This window comes from Podarcis cretensis (assembly GCF_951804945.1).
Source record: "Podarcis cretensis genome assembly, chromosome: 1".
Lineage (NCBI taxonomy): Eukaryota > Metazoa > Chordata > Lepidosauria > Squamata > Lacertidae > Podarcis > Podarcis cretensis.
The window spans coordinates 95,940,765-95,962,090 of NC_137170.1; the positions used below are offsets into that span (position 1 = coordinate 95,940,765).

At 40.5% G+C, this 21,326-nt stretch overlaps 2 protein-coding genes across 5 annotated transcripts in view; one reads left to right on the top strand and one right to left on the bottom strand.

The window, feature by feature from the left end:
- The first annotated feature begins 8 nt into the window (after nucleotides 1-8).
- Nucleotides 9-20,276, top strand: CEP70 (centrosomal protein 70). Of its 4 annotated transcripts, XM_079993708.1 has the most exons (19): nucleotides 9-195; nucleotides 5,108-5,181; nucleotides 5,955-6,056; nucleotides 6,757-6,856; nucleotides 7,698-7,821; nucleotides 8,728-8,908; nucleotides 9,194-9,363; nucleotides 10,986-11,045; nucleotides 11,278-11,380; nucleotides 12,578-12,666; nucleotides 13,175-13,246; nucleotides 13,981-14,080; nucleotides 14,514-14,687; nucleotides 15,659-15,805; nucleotides 16,350-16,518; nucleotides 17,484-17,598; nucleotides 19,158-19,237; nucleotides 19,705-19,737; nucleotides 20,105-20,276. In XM_079993708.1, exons 2-18 carry the CDS (start codon nucleotides 5,173-5,175, stop codon nucleotides 19,734-19,736), a joined length of 1,827 nt encoding a protein of 608 aa, XP_079849834.1. In that variant the 5' UTR covers nucleotides 9-195; nucleotides 5,108-5,172; the 3' UTR covers nucleotide 19,737; nucleotides 20,105-20,276. The 4 variants fall into 4 exon arrangements, with proteins under 4 accessions (XP_079849834.1, XP_079849831.1, XP_079849833.1 ...); XM_079993705.1 differs by lacking the exon at nucleotides 19,705-19,737 and having other exon boundaries at nucleotides 21-195; nucleotides 20,108-20,276; XM_079993707.1 differs by lacking the exon at nucleotides 19,705-19,737 and having other exon boundaries at nucleotides 23-195; nucleotides 6,760-6,856; nucleotides 20,108-20,276.
- Nucleotides 20,277-20,319: 43 nt separating this feature from the next.
- ESYT3 (extended synaptotagmin 3) overlaps nucleotides 20,320-21,326 on the bottom strand; it is a 40,691-nt gene continuing 39,684 nt past the window's right edge. The window contains exon 23 of the mRNA XM_079993387.1: nucleotides 20,320-21,094. Coding sequence (XP_079849513.1) covers nucleotides 21,058-21,094 — 37 coding nt within the window. The 3' untranslated portion in view covers nucleotides 20,320-21,057. The remainder of the gene's footprint in view (nucleotides 21,095-21,326) is intronic.

Genomic DNA, 21,326 nt, shown 5'->3' on the forward strand with positions numbered 1-21,326 from the left:
CTAGATGGAGCCGAAAGGCGCCCATACTTAGAAGGGGAGGAGACTGAAGCCCAACCCTGGGGGCGGCCTTGCTGCGAGGATTTCCTCCAACCCGCAGCTGAAGCTGCAAAGCCCGCCTATAACGGCTGGGAGAGGCGCAGCCCCGGGCTGCTGCAGAAAAGAAGAGGCTGGAGCTTGTTAAATCGTCCGCGCCAGGTAATGGGCTTTTGAGTTCTCGATGTGAGCAAGTGAAAGTGAGGACACGTATCAAAGGAAGGCGCAAGGGCCCAAAGGGAACTTAAGGTGTTGGTGGAGGGAGAAGGAGGCGGCGGCGGCGGGTGGGGAGCCTGTGGGGAGATGTTATTGTTTTTACATGTGCTGGTGCTTTTCATTTTTAGGCCTCTTTGCACAGACAGCGTTTACTAGAAGTATGTTGTTGTTTAGTCGTTTAGTCGTGTCCGACTCTTCGTGACCCCATGGACCAGAGAACGCCAGGCACTCCTGTCCTCCACTGCCCCCCGCAGCTTGGTCAGACTCATGCTGGTAACCTGGAAAACACTATCCAACCATCTCGTCCTCTGTCGTCCCCTTCTCCTTGTGCCCCCCATCTTTCCCAACATCAGGGTCTTTTCCAGGGAGTCTTCTCTTCTCATGAGGTGGCCAAAGTACTGGAGCCTCAGCTTCACAATCTGTCCTTCCAGTGAGCACTCAGGGCTGATTTCCTTCAGAATGGATATGTTTGATCTTCTTGCAGTCCATGGGACTCTCAAGAGTCTCCTCCAGCACCATAATTCAAAAGCATCAATTCTTCGGCGATCAGCCTTCTTTATGGTCCAGCTCTCACTTCCATACATCACTACTGGGAAAACCATAGCTTTAACTATACGGACCTTTGTTGGCAAGGTGATGTCTCTACTTCTCAAGATGCTGTCTAGGCCTGTCATTGCCCTTCTCCCAAGAAGCAGGCGTCTTTTAATTTCGTGGCTGCTGTCACCATCTGCAGTGATCATGGAGCCCAAGAAAGTAAAATCTCTCACTGCCTCCATTTCTTCCCCTTCTATTTGCCAGGAGGTGATGGGACCAGTAGCCATGATCTTCGTTTTTTTGATGTTGAGCTTCAGACCATATTTTGCACTCTCCTCTTTCACCCTCAATAAAAGGTTCTTTAATTCCTCCTCACTTTCTGCCATCAAGGTTGTGTCATCTGCATATCTGAAGTTGTTGATATTTCTTCCGGCAATCTTAACTCTGGCTAGGGATTCATCTAGCCCAACCTTTCGCATGATAAAATCTGCATATAAGTTAAATAAGCAGGGAGACAAAATGCAGCCTTGTCGTACTCCTTTCCCAATTTTGAACCAATCAGTTGTTCCATATCCAGTTCTAACTGTAGCTTCTTGTCCCGCATAGAGATTTCTCAGGAGACAGATGAGGTGATCAGGCACTCCCATTTCTTTAAGAACTTGCCATAGTTTGCCATGGTCAACACAGTCAAAGGCTTTTGCATAGTCAATGAAGCAGAAGTAAATGTCTTTCTGGAACTCTCTAGCTTTCTCCATTATCCAGCGCATGTTTGCAATTTGGTCTCTGATTCCTCTGCCTCTTCTAAATCCAGCCTGCACTTCTGGGAGTTCTCGGTCCACATACTGCTTGAGCCTTCCTTGTAGAATTTTAAGCATAACCTTGCTAGCGTGAGAAATTAGTGCAATTGTGCGATAGTTGGAGCATTCTTTGGCACTGCCCTTCTTTGGGATTGGGATGTAGACTGATCTTCTCCAATCTTCTGGCCACTGCTGAGTTTTCCAAACTTGCTGGCATATTGAGTGTAGCACCTTAACAGCATCATCTTTTAAAATTTTAAATAGTTCAGCTGGAATACCATCACTTCCACTGGCCTTGTTATTTGCAGTGCTTTCTAAGGCCCATTTGACTTCACTCTCCAGGATGTCTGGCTCAAGGTCAGCAACCACACTACCTGGGGTATATGAGACATCCATTTCTTTCTGGTATAATTCCTCTGTGTATTCTTGCCACCTCTTCTTGATGTCTTCTGCTTCTGTTAGGTCCTTTCCACTTTTGTCCTTTATTATGGAAATCTTTGTACGAAATGTTACTTTCATATCTCCAATTTTCTTGAACAGATCTCTGGTTCTTCCCATTCTATTGCTTTCCTCTATTTCTTTGCATTGCTTGTTTAAGAAGGTCTTCTTGTCTCTCCTTGTTATTCTTTGGAAATCTGCATTCAATTTCCTGTATGTTTCACGATCTCCCTTGCATTTTGCTTGCCTTCTCTCCCCCGCTATTTGTAAGGCCTCATTGGACAGCCACTTTGCTTTCTTGCATTTCCTTTTCATTGGGATGGTTTTCGTTGCTGCCTCCTGTATAATGTTACGAGCCTCCATCCATAGTTCTTCAGGCACTCTGTCCACCAAATCTAAATCCTTAAACCTGTTCCTCACTTCCACTGTGTATTCATAAGGGATTTGACTTAGATTGTATCTTACCGGCCCAGTGGTTTTTCCTACTTTCTTCAGTTTAAGCTTGAATTTTGCTATAAGAAACTGATGATCTGAGCCACAGTCAGCTCCAGGTCTTGTTTTTGCTGACTGTATAGAGCTTCTCCATCTTTGGCTGCAGAGAATATAATCAATCTGATTTCGATGCTGCCCATCTGTTGATGTCCATGTGTAGAGTCGTCTCTTGTGTTGTTGGAAAAGCGTGTTTGTGATGACCAGCTTGTTCTCTTGACAGAACTCTATTAGCCTTTGCCCTGCTTCGTTTTGATCTCCAAGGCCAAACTTGCCAGTTGTTCCTTTTATCTCTTGACTCCCTACTTTAGCATTCCAATCCCCTATAATGAGAAGAACATCCTTCTTTGGTGTCACTTCTATAAGGTGTTGTAAGTCTTCATAAAATTGGTCAATTTCAGTTTCTTCAGCACCAGTAGTTGGTGCATAAACTTGGATTACTGTGATGTTAAAAGGTCTGCCTTGGATTCGTATCGAGATCATTCTATCATTTTTGAGATTGCATCCCAGTACAGCTTTTGCCACTCTTTTGTTGACTATGAGGGCCACTCCATTTCTTTTACGGGTTTCTTGCCCACAGTAGTAGATATGATGGTCATCCGAACTGAATTCACCCATTCCCGTCCATTTTAGTTCACTGATGCCCAGGATGTCAATATTTATTCTTGCCATCTCATTTTTGACCACCTCCAACTTACCCATGTTCATGGTTCTTACATTCCAGGTTCCTATGCAATATTTTTCTTTACAGCATAGGACTTTCCTTTCGCTTCCAGGCATATCCGCAACTGAGCGTCCTTTCGGCTTTGGCCCAGCCGCTTCATCAGCTCTGGATCTACTTGTACTTGTACTTCATCAGCTCTGGATCTACTTCTACTTGTACTTCATCAGCTCTTCCCCAGTAGCATGTTGGACGCCTTCCGACCTGAGGGGCTCATCTTCCAGCGTCATAACTTTTATATGCCTGTTGTCTTTGTCCATGGAGTTTTCTTGGCAGGGATACTGGAGTGGCTTGCCGGTTCCTCCTCCAGGTGGATCACGTTTGGTCAAAACTCTCCACTATGACCTGTTCATCTTGGGTGCCCTGCTCGGCATAGTTCATAGCTTCTCTGAGTTCTTCAAGCCCCTTCGCCACGGCAAGGCAGTGATCCATGAAGGGGACTAGAAGTATAGTAAGGGCTTTAATTTATATTCTGGTTTGCCACATGAGCTGCAACCTCAGAAGATAAAAACAAATAAAACAAATACGCCTCTGCAGCATAAACAAACTTGCTCATCAATTCTCGGCTTCTGCCCCAAGAATATTCAAACCCGCTTAAACTCTAGCGTGTGCAGGTAAAAGGCAACACTGTTTTCTGCAGTTTTTTTTAGTAACTTGAAACCTTGCGTGTGCTTTCACCAGCAGAAATGCCCTTCAGGCCAGGGAATACATATAACCATCAGCTCCTCGTAGTTGGCCCGACTATTACTCTATATAAATACGGTGGTACCTTGGGTTACATACGCTTCAGGTTACAGACTCCGCTAACCCAGAAATAGTGCTTCAGGTTAAGAACTTTGCTGCAGGATAAGAACAGAAATTGGGCTCCGGCAGCGCGGCGGCAGCAGGAGGCCCCATTAGCTAAAGTGGTGCTTCAGGTTAAGAACAGTTTCAGGTTAAGTACGGACCTCCAGAACGAATTAAGTACTTAACCCGAGGTACCACTGTATTTGTTTTAGTGTTTTAAAATTGTAAACCACCTTGGCAGAAAGACAGTATATAAAGCCATCCAATAAATCAGATAAGAAAACCAGGCAAAACCCACCCACTCTACAAAGCCAACCTCCACAAAAAGGCAAAAAAAAACCACAAACAGACAAAAGCCACTTTACCATCCCCAGAAGCACTCTTCACAAACCCAGACAGGCAAAAGCGACTCATTTGTCCCAAAAATCCACACACACAAAAGGCAAAGTTACCCAAAAACCCATAGATGACAAGCAAACCCACACATACCCCCAAACAGTAATACAGCCCCCCCCCCGCAAGAAACAAAAAAACATCCTCCTCAAAGGCAAAAACCGCATACCCCAAAACATGGAACAAGCTTCCTTTTGCACAACCTGTGCAGACATCTCAGTCACATGCACACATATAAAGCAAACAGGCACCAACCCAACTGGCAAAAAGATCACTTTCCTCTTTACTGAACAGCAGAATCACCACTGTTTCTAATCACCCACAACTATTATGCTGCTATTCAGATGTGCAATGAGCCCTGTTTTGCTCTTGCTTATGATTTTTTGAAGAATGTGCAGGAGTCTTAAATTGGAAGGTGGGTGCTTTCAGGTTGTTTCTCTGTTGTACTAGGCAGTGTGTTGTACTTGCATCAGTAATAAGTTTGAACTAAAGGGGTTTTTATTCAGTGATAATGTGGACTTCCCTGTGAAGGACCTCTATGCTAAAGGATAATCAACAATCCCTTTGCAGACTTCATCCATCTGAAATGGAAAACAGAAGGGGAAATAAGAACTTATAATATTGCCACATGTAAAATTTGTTCATATCAAATTTTCCTCCTATATGTTTCACCATATTTTTCTCCTAAATGTATTTTCAGATTACAGAAGAGATCGGAATATTGACCACTAATCAGCTGAAACCAAGGCTCCAAAACAATTTACTATGGCAGAGGTATTTGAATTTTAGATAATTCATAACTGTACATTTGACAATTCATTTTAAAAGAATTGGTAAGCAATAGTACAATAACCTTTGGTATATTATGTGTATAATGTATTCTTTAAAATGTTTGAAGTGTTGAGGGAAGAAGCCATTTATCCCCACACATTATAATAAATTGCACGACAAGATGTTATTTAGTCTGCTGTCTGTACTCACTTTCTCAGGAGTAAGTCCCATTGAATTCAGTTGGGCTTACTTCTGAGCAGACATGTTTGCACATTGTTCTGCTAGGCCATAGTTTAACCTTACATGAAGAAAGTTAGGTGAATCCTATTTACAATTGCAATCCTACTCTCAGTAACTGGGGAGTAAGCCCTTTGAGTTCAACATGACTACCAAGTGATGTTCTGTATTTCTCTAAATCTAGATTCTATGTATGCAAATACTATCTAACTGTTTATTAATCTGTGCCCAGTTTCCTTTTCCTTTTCTTTGTAAAGTAGAAAAATAACCAGATTAAAGCTGTACAAAAATATGTGTTTTTCAGATGAAGTCTGCATATTTTTAAAAAATGAAATCCAAAGGAATCTTAAAAGATCATGCTATCAGAATTCCGCATAAGACTTGGATCTCTTGTTCCTCCTTCTAAGCTTCTATACAGTAGTATGCATCCATGGCTGCAATACTATATCCACTTTTTGGGGAGTAAGTGCCACTAAGTAGAGTAGATATACATAGCATTTTGTTGTGTTTTTAACACATTCCTTTTGTTCGGTTTTCAGAGCTCTCAAAGTTGTAGCTTGCCAACAGAGGCAGCATCAGGTTCTATGATGAGACATTCCTGCCCAGAAAGAATGTCTAATGATAGTCAGAGAATGGATGAGGTAAGAAGTTAGAAAGTTATACTTTCTCAAAGTGTAGAACATTTTGCACTGAATTAATTGGGCTCTTGTAGAATGTCTTAAAATAGATGATGACTGTTGAACATGTGTGAAACAGGGAGCCATTTGAGGGGAATATTGAGGGTGTGTTTTCTCTCTCCCTTTCTCTGTCTTTTCAGTTGCTTGATTTTTCTTTTTTCTTTTAATTGTGCATATGGAATTATGAATGGGTCAGAGTGGTTGAATATATAAAGAAGGCTCATAACAAGCCTTTAATTGGGATGAACTTTTATGGAGGAGGGGAACCTGGGGAAATTAAGTGGGAATAAAAAACACAATTAACATGAATGTAGTGAAATTAATAAAATATAAGTTCTATACAGTTTACTTTTACCCCATTTTACAGTAAAGCAAGAAGTGTTTTTATGGTATTGCTCAGTGAAGGAATTTGTTATCACAAATTGAGGAGGTGCTCTCACTTATGACCAAATTGGATGCAATTGAAACTCATAAAATGTTGTGATGTGGGGTTCATAGTCTGCCATTGTGGCACATTTGCTGCCTTAGGTATTTTGACAGCGGTGCTTGGAAGTGGTGTTGAATGAATAATTAGGAGAGAAGCAAATTAGAGAACAAACAAGAAAAAGGTGTATACTCTAGCACGAAGAAACTCACAATATTTTCCATTTTGTCTGACTTTAAGCAGGAGCAAGAAGAATGGGGAAAATTAAACAAGTTATTAAGGCAACATGGCTTAAAACCTGTGTACCTTGATAAACCTGGAACCAGCAGAAACATAGCAGGTAAAACATCTGTTTTAGAAAAGAAACTGTAAATCAGCCTTCAGTTGAATTTTTCACTTTTCTAATTGCTTGAAGATGTGAATTTTCAAGTGTCCACAGTGTCGTTCATATTATATGGCTGCGAGGGAAGTGTGCATGATCAGCTATGTTACTACAGCTATGTTACTTGGTTTAATCTACATACAAAATGTAGAAAATTAGTATGGACCAAGGCAAATGTTAGATGTCATGTATTTATTTTTTTGAGGATGCCTCCACCTGGCTCAAGCACTACGAAGTGTCAAAAACACACACACTGCTTTCTTGGAGATGTTAACCTGCACTTACTGTTTTCCTACAGGCACCTCTGCCACAGTGTGCCTTCTTCATTTCAGTGGCCTGTTTTGAGACATTTGTTATAAAATGTGGTATTTTTAATGAGCTTTTCAAGGACTGGCTTATTCCATATGAACCTACCCAGACCCTGAGATCATGTTTTGAGGCTGTTCTTTGTGTGCTTCCTCCAGAGGGTGGCAACACATTACGTCTGGAGGGTGGCAACACGAGAACAGGCCTTCTCTGCAGTGGCTCCCCATTTGTGGAACGTTCTCCCCAGGGAGGTTCACCTGGGACCTTCATTATACACTTTAAGGCACCAGGCAAAAATATTCCTCTGCCGTGTGTGTGTGTGTTATTGGATTGTTCTTGTTTTTATTTTGATTATGTATTCTGTGTTTTTATATCGTGATTTTATCCTGTGAACCGCCCTGAGACCTGCGGGTATAGGGTGCTATAAAAATTTAAGAAATAAATTAATAATAATAATAATAGTGACTTTTTAAAATAAAAAAAACCTTTGCAGATAGGATTGTTATGGACAGACAGACTTCGCAAGCAATACGATATGCATTGAGATCATTAATGGAAGAAACAGAGCGTCAACGTAAAATAGTTCGTGGCTTGATAGAAGAAAATCGCCAAATTAGGTAATAATGTTTCTTAGAATTCTTCTGCGGCATCTAACAGGCTCAATGCAGAGAGTTCTGAACCAGCCTAGAGGCTGGAAGGGGACCATCTTCACCTCTGCTCTTTGCTGATCAGAATTCTTCACTCTTGCCATGTTTTTCTTTACAGTGGTAGAATTGTTGCAGGGGAGGTTGGCAGGCTGCTCTTGAAAGCAGAATGTCATACTAGATCAGCCTTCTCCAACATTATGCCCTCCAGAGGCTGCTGTACAACAACTCCCATCATCCCTTACCCTTGGCTGTGCTGGCTGGTGCTCATGGGAGCTGTAATCTTAAGAGATCTGGAGGGCACAAAGTTGGGGGAAACCTGGACTAAATGCCCTGATCCACTATAGCAGTTTTTCCTTACTTCTGCTACATTGACTTGTCAATTTTTCTGCTTCCTGGCTTTCACAAAGTCTTGCTCACAACTGCTCTATTTGACTTGTTTTCTGTCTTAAAAGTTCTGACCTGCCCGTTACGGCGTTTTGGAAGCTGCTCCCTGCATTCTTCTCATTCCTGCACAGGAATGCCAGGTATTGGGGGTTACATGATAGGTCAGGATTTGTCCCTGTGTCCATTCTCCAATGTGAATAGGTATGCCTTGTTCTTCAAAGAGCGAGGAAAGAACATGTGGCTTGTTTTTCATCAAGTCCAGTCTCCCAAACTGATGCTTCACTGGCTCATGTACTTACAGCATGTGAAAAGCAACAAGAAAATGGAAAATCCTTCAGGAGAACTTGTTTATATTGTCTTTTAAATGCAGATTCTTTAATTCAGATTAAATACTTTAATCTGGAAAACTTTAATTCAGATTAAATTCATTTAGTGACTTGTAGTTTTCACTGAAGGAATTTATTTTCTATTTTATTTTATTTTTTAAAAAAGAGATGAACTACGTTTAGAACGAAGTCGGGCTTCTCGGCAGGAACAACGAGCCAATGAGCTCGACATCATTGTGGAAAACGTCAAACAGAAAATCTGTCAGCTGGAAGATAAGTCTATAGCTCATGCTTGTGAGCAGCAGAACCAAGTCAAGGAGCTTCAGAAAGATCAGCAAGCTTCACAGGTACTTAATTAGTAGAGATGTGGAATTTATAAGTTAATCATGTCAGGGGATTACTGATCACAGAATCGATACGATTGTACAGTATGTCATGGCAGAATGTTTTGACCTTATAGGTGATGCACTTTTAAAATGTACTTGCAGGAAAAAGAATAAAACGAGTTACCTCTTTTAAGAAAGTGGGAGACATCTTTTAGAAAGGACAGAGCAAATGAATTCTGGCCTAGCATTTACTTCCCTTCTTAGGACCGTTCTGCCTTCTGTGATTCCCTTGTGTTCTGCTTGCAGGCAAAGAATCAGCAACAGATCAACAAGCTCCGAGAGCAAGAAGAGACTATTGCCCGTTTGGAAAAAGAGCTTAAAAAGATGGACATGGAGGAGGAGGAGCGTTTGGCTACACAGAAAAAAATATTCCGGCAGTTCTGCAAACAAGCTCCAAGAACTCACTTGGATCAGCAGTAAGTAATTCTGGATAATTCGTGAGAGTTTTGTGCAAATCTTAACATTTGCAAGTTAAGTATTTCTCACTGTAATCTGAAGCATGAGCTTACTTGGGAGTTGCATAGGATTTCTGGCCATTCTTGGTAAGAACTTGGGTCCAAGTACTTTACCTGTACTTTGCAGGTAATTGGGACCAAGTACTTTACCTGTAGTGGTGATGTTGCTGCCACCTCTGTGGATGTTGTGTTGCCTTGCGGTGAATAAGGAGATGCAGGACAATCCTGGTGGTGCCATTTAAAATCTTGTGTATTTTTATAGTCTATGAGTAGTATTCAACTAATTTTTACTTAGAGTAAACCCACTGAAATTAATAGATCTAGCTTAGTTACGGTCATTGCTTTACCCTGTCTCCTCTGCGTAAAAATTAGTTGACTACCACCCTATATATTTAATAAATATACCCCCAAATTTTAATATTCAGGCTGCACACGTGCCATACTTTTAAAGAACATAACTTCTCCCAAATCATCCTGGGAGCTTTAGTTTATCTCTCACAGAGCTACAATTCCCAGCACCCTTAACAGATTATAGTTCCCAAGCTTCTTTGAGGGAGCAGCCTATTACTCCAAAGAAGGTCCATAGGAAAAAAATCTGAACTACCACAGGGTGGCAGCAAAAGGAAGAAAATGTCTAATAATCTCTGGCTTTATAACAAAGCTAGTTCCAAGCAGCAATACATTGATTTGTTATGTACTGTTAAGTCTGATTTTTTTACAAAATTAACTCACCTCGTAGATCATTGTATGACAAATACTGTAAAATCCCGAAGAGTACAAAGCATTCTGTAAAATCTACAGTGGTGATGCTTTTTTGAGAAAAAACCCCCTCTACTACCCAAACTTGATGGAGATCTGATTTTGTGTTTCTTCCACTTATTTTTAGTAAACAAAACTAACATTACATGTTATGTAAGTATCTGAAAAGCTTTTCTAACTTGTCAGAAATAGTTAGAATTGAAATGTTTTTCTTGCTGGGGCAGGGGAATATTCAACAAAGATATCTTAGTTTGGTTTAAGTGTTTATATTAAAATAGAATCACAAGTACACTGTGATAAATTTCTGAGGAGAGTTGTTGGAAGAGATAGAAAAAGTCTGAGACATTACTATCGCCTGTTTTTTCTGTTCTAAGTGTCTTCTGTTTTTTGCCTACATCCTTTCAGGAAGTGTGGGGGCTAGTGGCCTCCTTCAGGGTCTGGGCCTTCTTCCCTCTCATCCATCTTGCTACTGTTTTGAACTCAGGTCCCAGAGCTTCTGAAAAAGGATTGATTGCTAGGAGGGAAAATGAGTTACATATGCTTGCACTGCATAGGAATAGTTACTTGAAGACAAAAGTTAATTACAAGTTGATTCTAGATTTTCCCATATTAGATCCATTCCGGTTGCCCAATACGGTACTAATTGCTTGTATGTATTTTATAAAGAGTTGTTCTTCTGAAGAATACATAGTAGTGGAATAGATTTTGGAACATTTCGAATGATATAGCTACATTGTCATCATTATTGCTATAATAATAATATTTTGTTTATATACTAAAATTTTTGCCACTCTTATGGTGTGTTTTCCCTTGTTTCTTTCTAGGATTTGTTCTTTAATTGACCATTATGAGTCTCAGATCAAGCAAGTGAGAAAAGAATTAAGGTAAGAAGAGAACTCATGTTAGGAGGAGTTTCATAATACGATAAAAAAGATGAATAGGAAAAGTCGTTGATACAAAATGAGTGATTCGATGGTGGTGTATTGATGGCTGAATAGATCAGCTATTCAGGTTAGTCTTGCGGAATAGGTCTCACCAATCAAATGATTTCTAGTTTTGTAATTTTAGTATTTTTCACTGTAGTGGAACACATTTTCATTTGGATTTCCTTCCTAGGAGATATAACAGAGAGTCTGATCATACACAAGGAGAAGGGGGAAATGAGGAAGAATTCTTGAAGGACATAGATGCCACTCCAAATTACAGAGCCCTACTCATGGTAAGGCACAAGCAGGTACCCATGGATGCCGAAACTGTCCAACCTCTAGGGAGCAGTGGCGTAGCGTGGGGGGTGCAGGGGGGGCCGGCCGCACCGGGCGCAACATCTGGGGGTTAGGGAAATCCACGGGTTAGGGGGCGCAAATCCACGGGTTAGGGGGCGCAAATCCATGGGTTAGGGGGCGCAAATTACTTGCCTTGCCCCGGGTGCTGATAACCCATGCTACGCCACTGCTAGGGAGGAAGTGAAAGGTGTCCACTTCAGGTTTATGCTGAAGACAAGATGCATGAGTAGCAGTCTTCCAATGACCTCCCATCCCAGTAGCTGTTCCCAGGCTGTTTTCTACCTTGGGACAAATATTTCTTGGATGTCTGTTGCTCTCCCCCGGATGACTGTCAGATGGAGTGCTTCTGCAATGGGTGCAGCAGGGTTGCACTTGGTGGCTGCATAGTATATAGCAGCCGATCGCTGGGGAATTTTGACAAAGGCTCCTATGCACATAGAGTTCCTCTGTGCAAGGGACAATCCTGCCCCTGCCCCCAATGTGGAGGAGCTGTTGTGTGTAAGCCCCTTCTTGCGCTTACCAAACATGTGTCCAGCAAGGCCACCAGGTTTATTGGTGGGAGGGGAGATAGCCCATGCAGTCTTGTATAAAGGTTCCCATTGTTCTCTTCTAAATCTACCCCATCCCCCAAAAAACCTGCCAAAGTTAATCCCTGGTTTGATTAAAAGAAAACTCAGCAGTTTGCGTCATCACTTCTGTTTTATTCTCAGCATATTGTGTGGAGATGGGCACCCTTCAGTCATCTGGTTACTGTTTGCACAGCATGGAACAGCCTCCAACCCAATGACTGACTGGCTGTTTAATTTTAAATATCATATGTAATATTTGGCTTTTATCACCTGGTTTTATAACTTGAGATATTGTGAAAATGGTCATATACTTAAATTTGAATAGCTGGAATTTTAAACTTAAGAGTTCCTGATTCAAACCACAGTTCACCTGAAAGCTCCCTGGCTGACTATTTGAGAAAGTCAGTATTTCTCAACATTTTGTTGGTAAAGCCCCTTAGTATATAGCAATAGTATAGTATATTAGTGACTTATTTAGCCCACTTGTTGTGAAGACAATTGAGATAGGTTAGTGACATTATGAATGCTTATATGACAACATATTCATTATAAAAGTCTTTGAAGTCTTTCCAGACTCAGATAATCGAAACAAAAGCCAGAAATGAACAGCTGTTACGTGAAAATACAAATCTCAGGAAAGAGATGGAAATCAGGTAAATAGTGCGAATGTTTTATAGGCTGTTAGGAAAGCATAGCTGCTTCACAATGTAATTATTTCTTTAATTGTAAGTGATCTATAGCCTTCTATTCAGAATAAATATCTTTCTGATGCAGCTTCAAATTAACTAAAAAACCAACAAAACATTGAAGCCACAATAACCACCATATGAAAAGTAATTGGGATTCTTCCCAGTAGGTGGTTGCTGGCAGATGGCCCTGTGGGAGGTGAGAGAAATCTAGCTAGAGCTGGCTTTGAAGTTGTCTTTACCTTCCTGCCTCTCTCTGCTGGATTCCTTCCCACTGGGCAGCTGTTGCCCTATGAGGGAGGTGAAAATCCATCTGAAGCAGCAAGCAATCTTCCACAAATCTGGAAAAATCCAAAATATGCAACTGTCTCCATAGATACTAGTTAGTGGTTGATGAGGGAGGGTGGCATGCTCTTCTGCTTACTTTAAAAATTATGATTCTCTAGAAATGCACTGGATTTTTTTTTCCTTTTAGACCAACTGTGCAAGAGTTAAAATTTTACAAACACCAAGTGAAGAAGCTGGAGAAAGCACTGAAGAATATCAAGTAACTAATTTCCATTAAGCATTAACAATAGACCTCTGTTTTGAAGATGGAGAAAGCAGGGGCCTTTTAGAAACAACCTTCTTCTGAAGGCAGGCAGACTTAAAAGAAAGCCAAAGAACAGAGGCACACAAGCTTTCACTGTAGTTCTAAAGGTGGCCTGGTGGAAAGCAAAAGCCCTGTTGTGAAGAATAAGAGCAAAAGCATGTCTCAGTACTATCCCTGGAGATTGTGGATGTGCTTGTAGACTCAAATCACATGTGTGAAGTGATGGGAAAAGAATCTGAAGTTGGTGAGAACTGCAGGTTTCCCCAACAACCACTTCTGCCAGTCTTCTACAGTCAAACCTCGGCTCCCAAATGCCTCCGTTTTGGAACATTTCGGCTCCCGAAGACCAAAAACCTGGAAGTAAATGCTCCAGTTTTCTAATGTTTTTCGGAAGCTGAACATCCAACGTGGCTTCCGCTGAAGTGCAGGAGGCTCTTGCAGCCAATCAGAAGCAGCGCTTGGTTTTCGAACATTTCAGAAGTGTTCTGCTTCTACACTTTTTGTGGTTGGGACAGTAATTCATATGAAGCATTAAAACTGGGTTGAATCGTACATTTCAAACGAATTTAAATACATCTATTTCATTTTGTGTGCTGAATATATAAGCAAGAGAGGTTATAGAAGCATTTTTTGAAATATTTTCCCCCTTCTTGCTATAGTTCCTGTTTTCTTTTTTACCTGCAATATAGATCCCATGAGATTGATGAAGAAGAAAGCATGAAAGAAAACAGAGAATGTAAAAGTACTACAGGAGGGGTACTTCAGGAAACCTGCAGGAAATACTTGCAGGTAGGTGGGCTGCCGTTGCAAGAGCTATTAAAAATGCACTCATTTCCAAAATAAGGATGTTTTTCCACCCTTATTACATGAATGAGTTGTGGAGTGCCTCAAGCTCACATTCATACCACCTCTCCCCTTTTGTGTGTCTGAGAAGATTTGAAGCTTTTGCTTCCAATTTTGAACTTGCTGCAGTTTTCCTTGACATTTGAACTTGGGAAACTTCAGTTTCATTTAACTGTAGCTAGAACAAACTAGGGTCAGACTTTGATTTCAGTTCTTGGTTTGTCCGCTCACTGGATATTTTAAAATACCCCCAGTCTCCTGTGAAAGCCAAGTCTTCTATTGTATTTTTAATATTAATTAGAGTGTGTATTTAGCACTGCAATAGTATCTGTCATCATTTCTGCTGTGTGGTCTTTCTGACAAATATTTAACATTAAAGGTGTTGTCCAGCATTGACGCTATTATAAGAAGCCCAAGAAGAGCTCCGTTGGTCACGCATTTGCAGCGGAAAGGGTTGCCGCAAAGCTGCCCTAACGGGGATGAGCAGGAATGTGGATTTGAGCACCTTCCTCTTACAGTTGAGATGTGGGCTGACCAGCTAATGGCCCTAAAGGTACGGATGGTCTTTGATTTCAATCTTTCTTTCTCTAGCTAGCTAGTTCTTCAAATGTGTGCCTTGTGCGTTTTCCAGAGATAATGGTCTTCAACTTATTTCAAACTAATTATCCTGATAAGCTGCCGCCTTCTTCTGAGAGGAGCAAAAGAGAGGAATGTCATCCTTTTCATTTTTAACAAAATGTCATTGAAGATTTGTGTGTGGTTTAATATATTATTTGCTCCTTTTAAAATTCACAGTACAAACACAATGAGCTCTGACCATTAAATAGAAATTGCACGTGCTCATATTCTGGCCATTCGAGTTACTCCTGATAGTTTTCCTGATAGTTAAAATCCTTCTAGCTGCCATTTCTCCCTTAGGAAGAACATACTAGCAGCTCTCTGTTTTCAACTACAGGATAAATGGCTTTGGAGGAAATTTTAATTAGAAAAATGGTGCTTTGGGGAGGTCAGATATCTCCCTGTACTCCCCCAGCCCTGTGGTCCTAATCTGATCTCCATCTGCTCAAGCAGCTGTTTTTTTTACTTTTAGAACAAAAAAAAATGTGATTCTGATTTGGATGTCTCACACAAAACACAAGGATCACTTTCAGACAGGCAGAGCAATCCCAACCTCCCTTATGCTGGACTGGGTGGAGACTGTATTAAGTAGAGGGGTTGCTCTACCCAGCTGCCCTGGCAAATATCACCAGTGCCGACTTCTGCTTGCTGGTGGGTTCCCTGCTGGCATGATCCAGCAAGAAGCCCCAAAACACAGTGCTCTGGTAGTGGGGCTACGCCAGCCCTGAATCGGCTGGATCCCAGGCAGTTCACTCAATGGCATCAGGTCTGTTCATCTTGTCCCCCACCTTCTGAACTGCACAAAGCCTCACAAGCGAGAGAGGGGAGTGTGGATTGTGCACAAAAATATGTTAAGTAAAGCAGGCACTGTGGTGGCTTCTAATAATAATTTCTTGCTCTTTCAAGACTTTGCATAGGTCTCTGAAAAAATTGTTTCTGCAACTAGTGCCTTGGTGTATGGTCACGGTGCAGGATAACAGTGAATATATTAGAGTTGAAGACCTTCAGCTCATGGTAGATGAAATCTCTGAAGAAGTAGTAAATAAAGAAAAGGTAATTTTGTTCCAGAGCTATGTCTTTTCAAAGTTCTAGTATGAAATTCATTTATTTGCATGTGCTAGTATCAAGCCCTGTATTCATTTTATTTTACAATTATTAATATGCCGCCTTTTGTTGTGAAAGATAGCAAGGCATTTTCAGAAGAAAACCAAGAAAATATAAACCACAACTTCCAGAGTTCAGGAAAGATGGTACTATAAAAAAAAAAAAATCTGGTACAAATATTCAGATAAGATACAGGACACACTTCCATTAATGCAGTAGAAAATTAGGGTCCTCATTGAATTTTGCTTCAAAGAATCACTTTGGCTGTGTTAGGTTTTTTTAATTACCTCAGTCCTGATTCTGCTTATACTTATCAAAACCAACCAATTAATTTCTTTAAAGTCTTATAAATCTCCTTGCACTAGTGTAACTGTTTAGTTAGATAAGGCTTCTATGTTTTGAGGAAGACATCTTCAATGTTTCTGTATGCATCCTCAGCCAAGATTTAAAACTACTTCATCCTCCGCCCCCCTTTTTGTCTTGCATCCTACAGAGAAGTTGTGTGCCTTCACAAGAAGCTTTGTATGCAATGGTGTCTCACTTTCAAAAGCTCTTTGATGTGAAATCTATTAATGGAATTTATCCTCGCATGAATGAAGTTTATACAAAACTTGGCGAAATGATCAATGCTATGAGAAACCTCTGTGATCTTTTAGAACTAGGTATGGATAATCTTTCCCTTCCTCCGATGTGCATCCCTCAGCTTGGGATGCAATAATAAAAAATAATAAATGCAGGGTGTCATAATAATTGCTAAAACGTAATTTCAAATAAATACGATTTAGAATCCCAGATTTTTTGGTTTTTGTTGTTTTCGTTTTGGGTAGTGGTAGTGGTGGGAAATGATTTTCATGATTTGGATAGTGGTAGGAAATGATTTTCATTTGCAAAAGACCATTGAAAGTCAGCCTCATACTTATTAGACCTGCTTTAGATTGATTTTTTTAAAAACTCCCTAACTTAACATATTTCTCATAATGTAGTCATAATGATTATGTAAAAATATTGCTGCCACCTTCCCAGTTACAAGGTATTCCATGTTGTTTTGCAAAGCAGAAGGACCATAGGTTATACTTGATGTGATGTTATATTTTAATTTATGGTTTTCTCTTTTAAAAAAGTGCATTTGTGATTAGAACTGATGCACTAGGTGCCTTGGTGATTGCCAAATAGAACACACTTCATTTTGCTTACTTCAAAAAAATCCTTAAATACCACTATAATTATAATCAACTTTTTTGTTATAATGTATTCTCTTAATTTCACTGTGTCTCTAGCTCTTAAACAATGTGTCTTTTTATCTTAAAGACAATTTGCTCTTGTTTGCTTGGGACATCTACCTTGATATGTATCATTGATCGTCAGGATCAAGAAGAGTATTGTCTGGCTTCTGAGTGGGTGTCTGTTGTACTTTCCCAGATCTGCTCTTTGTGTTCAGTATCTCCCAAAGCTTGGTCCTGTCCCCCAGTATCCTTATCGTAATTGCTTTTTAAAACAATCTGTATCCGGAATGGAACCTCGAGGATCATTCCACATTTAGTGTGGGTGTTTGTGTTGGCAGTCACTTCCAGTGAGATTGCTCCTTGGTTTGTGTGTGATGCTCTTGAAATGGATGTTTTCTTCCCAGATACTTCTGCCCCACCCAGTGTCCTGGTCAACAAGGTTGGAAAGCTATGCAGTCTGCTTAATGAGAATGTGTCCCAGCAGGTAGAGCAGCTGCTGGGCACACCTGACATCCAAAGGTATGCAAGCCCTTGATAAATCATAGTAGTAACTCTTGAATGATACATTTAGATCCATATTGCTGTGGTCATTCTCAGTACTTCATTCAATAGATCGGCCCTCAAAACCCATAACTTCCTTTTGAACCCTCTGGAATAACCCCTCAGGCTTAGTGGTTTGGAAGACTTATGTGCATGTAACTAAAAGGACACTTCTTTATTCTGTTTGCTTCTACCTCTGCTTTCCTTGTGTCAGTTTCTGGATTGTGAGCCCAGCAGGGCAAAACCTTGTCCTGGTAAGGCACCATTTATCTGGATGGTGGTACCAAATAGTTGGCTATCCTAAGAAAGTATTTTATTGGTCATCTCCATGCAGCTATGGTGCAACCCATTCTGTGTGGAATCAGGCTATGGCAAGTCTTCCGCTGCTGTGTTAAGTGACCTTTGTCGATCTGGTGCTCCATGTTGGATGGGGCTGATGGGCATTTTAGTTTACTGTACCATGCTGGCAAAGGCTGCTGTAGAAGACCCTCACAGCCTTTTTACACAAGCCCTGCTTTTGCAGTTAAATAGCCAGTGGCAATTGAAGTACATATATATTGACATCATAGAAGTAGTTATGGAACATTCCATAATGGGACCTCATTTTAATCTAATCCTAGGACTAAGAATCAAGTTTTCTTTGGGGGGGGGCACTGTGACCCTCTCAATAGAATAGCTGCAATGATATATGATCTCATACTCCATTGATGAGTGATATTATTTCTGCTACGTTTTGATTTCTAATCTGAAGTTAATACTGCTTCCCCAGCCCATTGTGACTTGGCTTCTGCATGAGATCAGACTTAAGTTTTAATAAACTATGGACTGCACAACTTTGTTGGTCACTTGGAGTATACGTGAGACACTTCTTTTGTGGAAATTCCTTAAACTATAGCCTTTCCCTGCTGTTGTGGCAAAGCAGGGGTGAGGAAACTTTAGGGGAGAAGCTGCATCATGCCAGTTGAAAGCTGTTGGAGTGTAGTGCCATAGTTGGTGAGGCTAGACAGAGGGCCCCTGCCCCATGGAAACAGACATCCTATTATTGCTGACTACCCTATTTAAAAAGGAGAGAGAAGCAGTGCACAGCTTTGGTATTGTTTGTTTTCTTAGAGGCTAGATAAGTGTTCTCATGTTTCAGCAGTACTGCAAGGCAGCAGTTAAGCACCTACACTCCTACCTGCTAAAGATGCAAATAGCATAGCTCTGCCAATTTACTCTATTCAAATTGCTGGCTACATGTAGCCATATACCCCATAGAGTAATTGCAAGGGAAGAGAATCATATTTGGCCCCAGTTTCAAGGTAAAACACATCCATAAGCAGAGATGTAGCCTGAAGTAATAGTGTGAATATTGTGTTAGAAACAGGTGACCCTAGATGTATCTTATCAAGGAGAATTCTTATAAAAAGAATTTTGAAATTTGGAATATGAAGAGCTGGGAGGAAGAGCTGGGAGGGAGGAAGCACAGATTTCAATGGGTTAGTTTCTGAAATGAAAACTGCAGGCAAATGAATGTGGCACAATTGATTTTTTTTCAGCATTGTCGACGAGTTAAAAGAACATGATAACTTTTTCCAAGCATTTAAAGGTCTTATTGAAGACTTGCTTCATATTCTAGGTAAGTGATTTCTGCAACTTGCATCTTCCTGGTTCCCCAGAATCAGAACAGACGTAGGCAGGCATTCTGTTATTTATTATCTATACTAATAGGAAGTGCTTGATGGAATGTTTCTCAGTTGTGTTTTCTGGTTCCTCAATCGCTACGGTCCCCTAACTTTTCTAGTTTTAGGCATGTGTACAGGTATTCCTATACCTGCAAATGTACATTTCACTCCACCCCACCCCCCACCCCTAAAGCATACAACAGCATGCTTACTAGCTCCTTAGTTGTCATGTTTCCCAGTATGCAAAATTTAGGACTTTGCCTTTTGAGAGGGAGCCAAAATCATTTCCCATTTGGGTTTTCCTATTTTTAATCCTAAAGTCTTACACAAGACCTCAGTATTTATTTTTTTAAAAACACCCAAGCTCCATTTATGTAGTGCTATTATAGTCTATTGTATCCCCCCCCTTTATTTTTACTAGAATGGAGATCTCCACATCCTCTTTTGAAATAGATAGGAAACGTTTGAGTGGCTGAAAACAAAATGGCTAGGTAGTACTTATTTGGCTGAGGTGCGAACAGAAGTAGGGGCAAGGCAATAGATCACTCACCAAAGCACAAGAAGTGACAAACCACCCACTGAAAAAATGCTGTAAGGAACATCCATGTCATCAGTAGCTGGGTATATACAACAATTTCATACTTAAATTTTATATTAGGTGGGCTGGGGAAGCAGGCTGGCATTTTGACGCTACAGTAAGCTCCTGTACAGCCTGCCCTTTCTGAGGAGACACAACCAGAGTTTATTACTTTGCACAAAGTTATTGTCATCTAGATTTGCACTGTAATAAGTACTGCATATAACAATCACTTTTCTCATTTCAGAGGTCAGAAATCTGACAGATATAGTACCTGCTGTGCAGAAGCTGAAATGGAAAGCCTGATGATTATGTAAGCCATGTCTCAACTTAATACTTACCTACCTCTCTGTGTGTGTGTGTATAGCTGTTGAATAAAAGGTTTTAACTATTGAAATTTTGATATTCACACATAATGGTCCAAGGGATTTTTTTTCTCTCCAAAAAGCCACAATACCACAGTGTTTAAGTTTCTTTATTAAAATCAGTTTTGTACTCAGTTTAATTTCAGAAAACATATGCATCTTTGGCATAATAAATATAGTTTAAGATTGTAGGGGTTCAGAATGCACTTTGGTTGTGAACCAGAAGACTGTAGCTGCAAAACAGTTTTCCAGTCATCCCTGCACTGGCTAAAAAAAAAAAAAAGCTGGCACTGAAGTAACAGTCATCACACACATACCCCCTGCTGCCCCCATCTCAGGCAGAGGGTGCAGAGCAAATAGTGACACATTCTTATCAAAACAGTATATAATCAGTGTGAAAGTTTTATATAGCCCTCTGTTATTACGGAAGGTTCCTGAGGTCTCTGCTTCTCAATCAAATATACTCAGAGGTGGTGGTCTTTAAGTACCACCTGTTTCATTCAGCAGTTGCCTCTCTGCTAGAGCGCCAGGTGAGGTGTGCTAGCACTGTACTGCACTACAACCTGGAAGCATTTCCTAGACTGAAGACCCAATGTATGCCACAGGTGTGCATATGAATGTTCATTTTAATTGTGTATTATTGCCAGCAGTACTGCCATCGCAAGTGACCACAGAACTATTGCCAAAACAGTGCATCTTGAATAAATATTTTATAGAAGTGTATTAAATAATGTGATGAAGATAAATAAAAAATTACAAAGCTATTTTGTAATTAAAAAGTTCAAAATATACATATGTACACTTGCTTCAGCTGTTCATCAGGCAACAGGTATCAACTTTGGGGCTGTCCGTTTCTTGTCAGCTGATACCTACAGAAGAAAGAACAGAATTGCATTACACAAATTGCTGGAAAGACACTCTCCCCCCCCCCCCCCGCCACTTTTTAAAGCTGATTTTTCTAGTAAGGTTAGACTAGAGGTGATCCCTTTTAGGAAAAAGTTTTGTTCTAAAAACAACAGCAATCCATAACAATTGTAGGAACTGTGCAGGCATTGAAACTACCACATATATAGGTTTTAGTTATAACCTTTTGATGCCCTA

Excerpts from the sequence above, each read along its gene's own strand:
- CEP70 (XM_079993705.1), top strand. Across the intron at positions 6,857-7,697 it reads AACCAGCAGAAACATAGCAG|ATAGGATTGTTATGGACAGA; the intron begins GTAAAACATCTG and ends AAACCTTTGCAG. Across the intron at positions 12,667-13,174 it reads AGGAAAGAGATGGAAATCAG|ACCAACTGTGCAAGAGTTAA; the intron begins GTAAATAGTGCG and ends TTTTCCTTTTAG.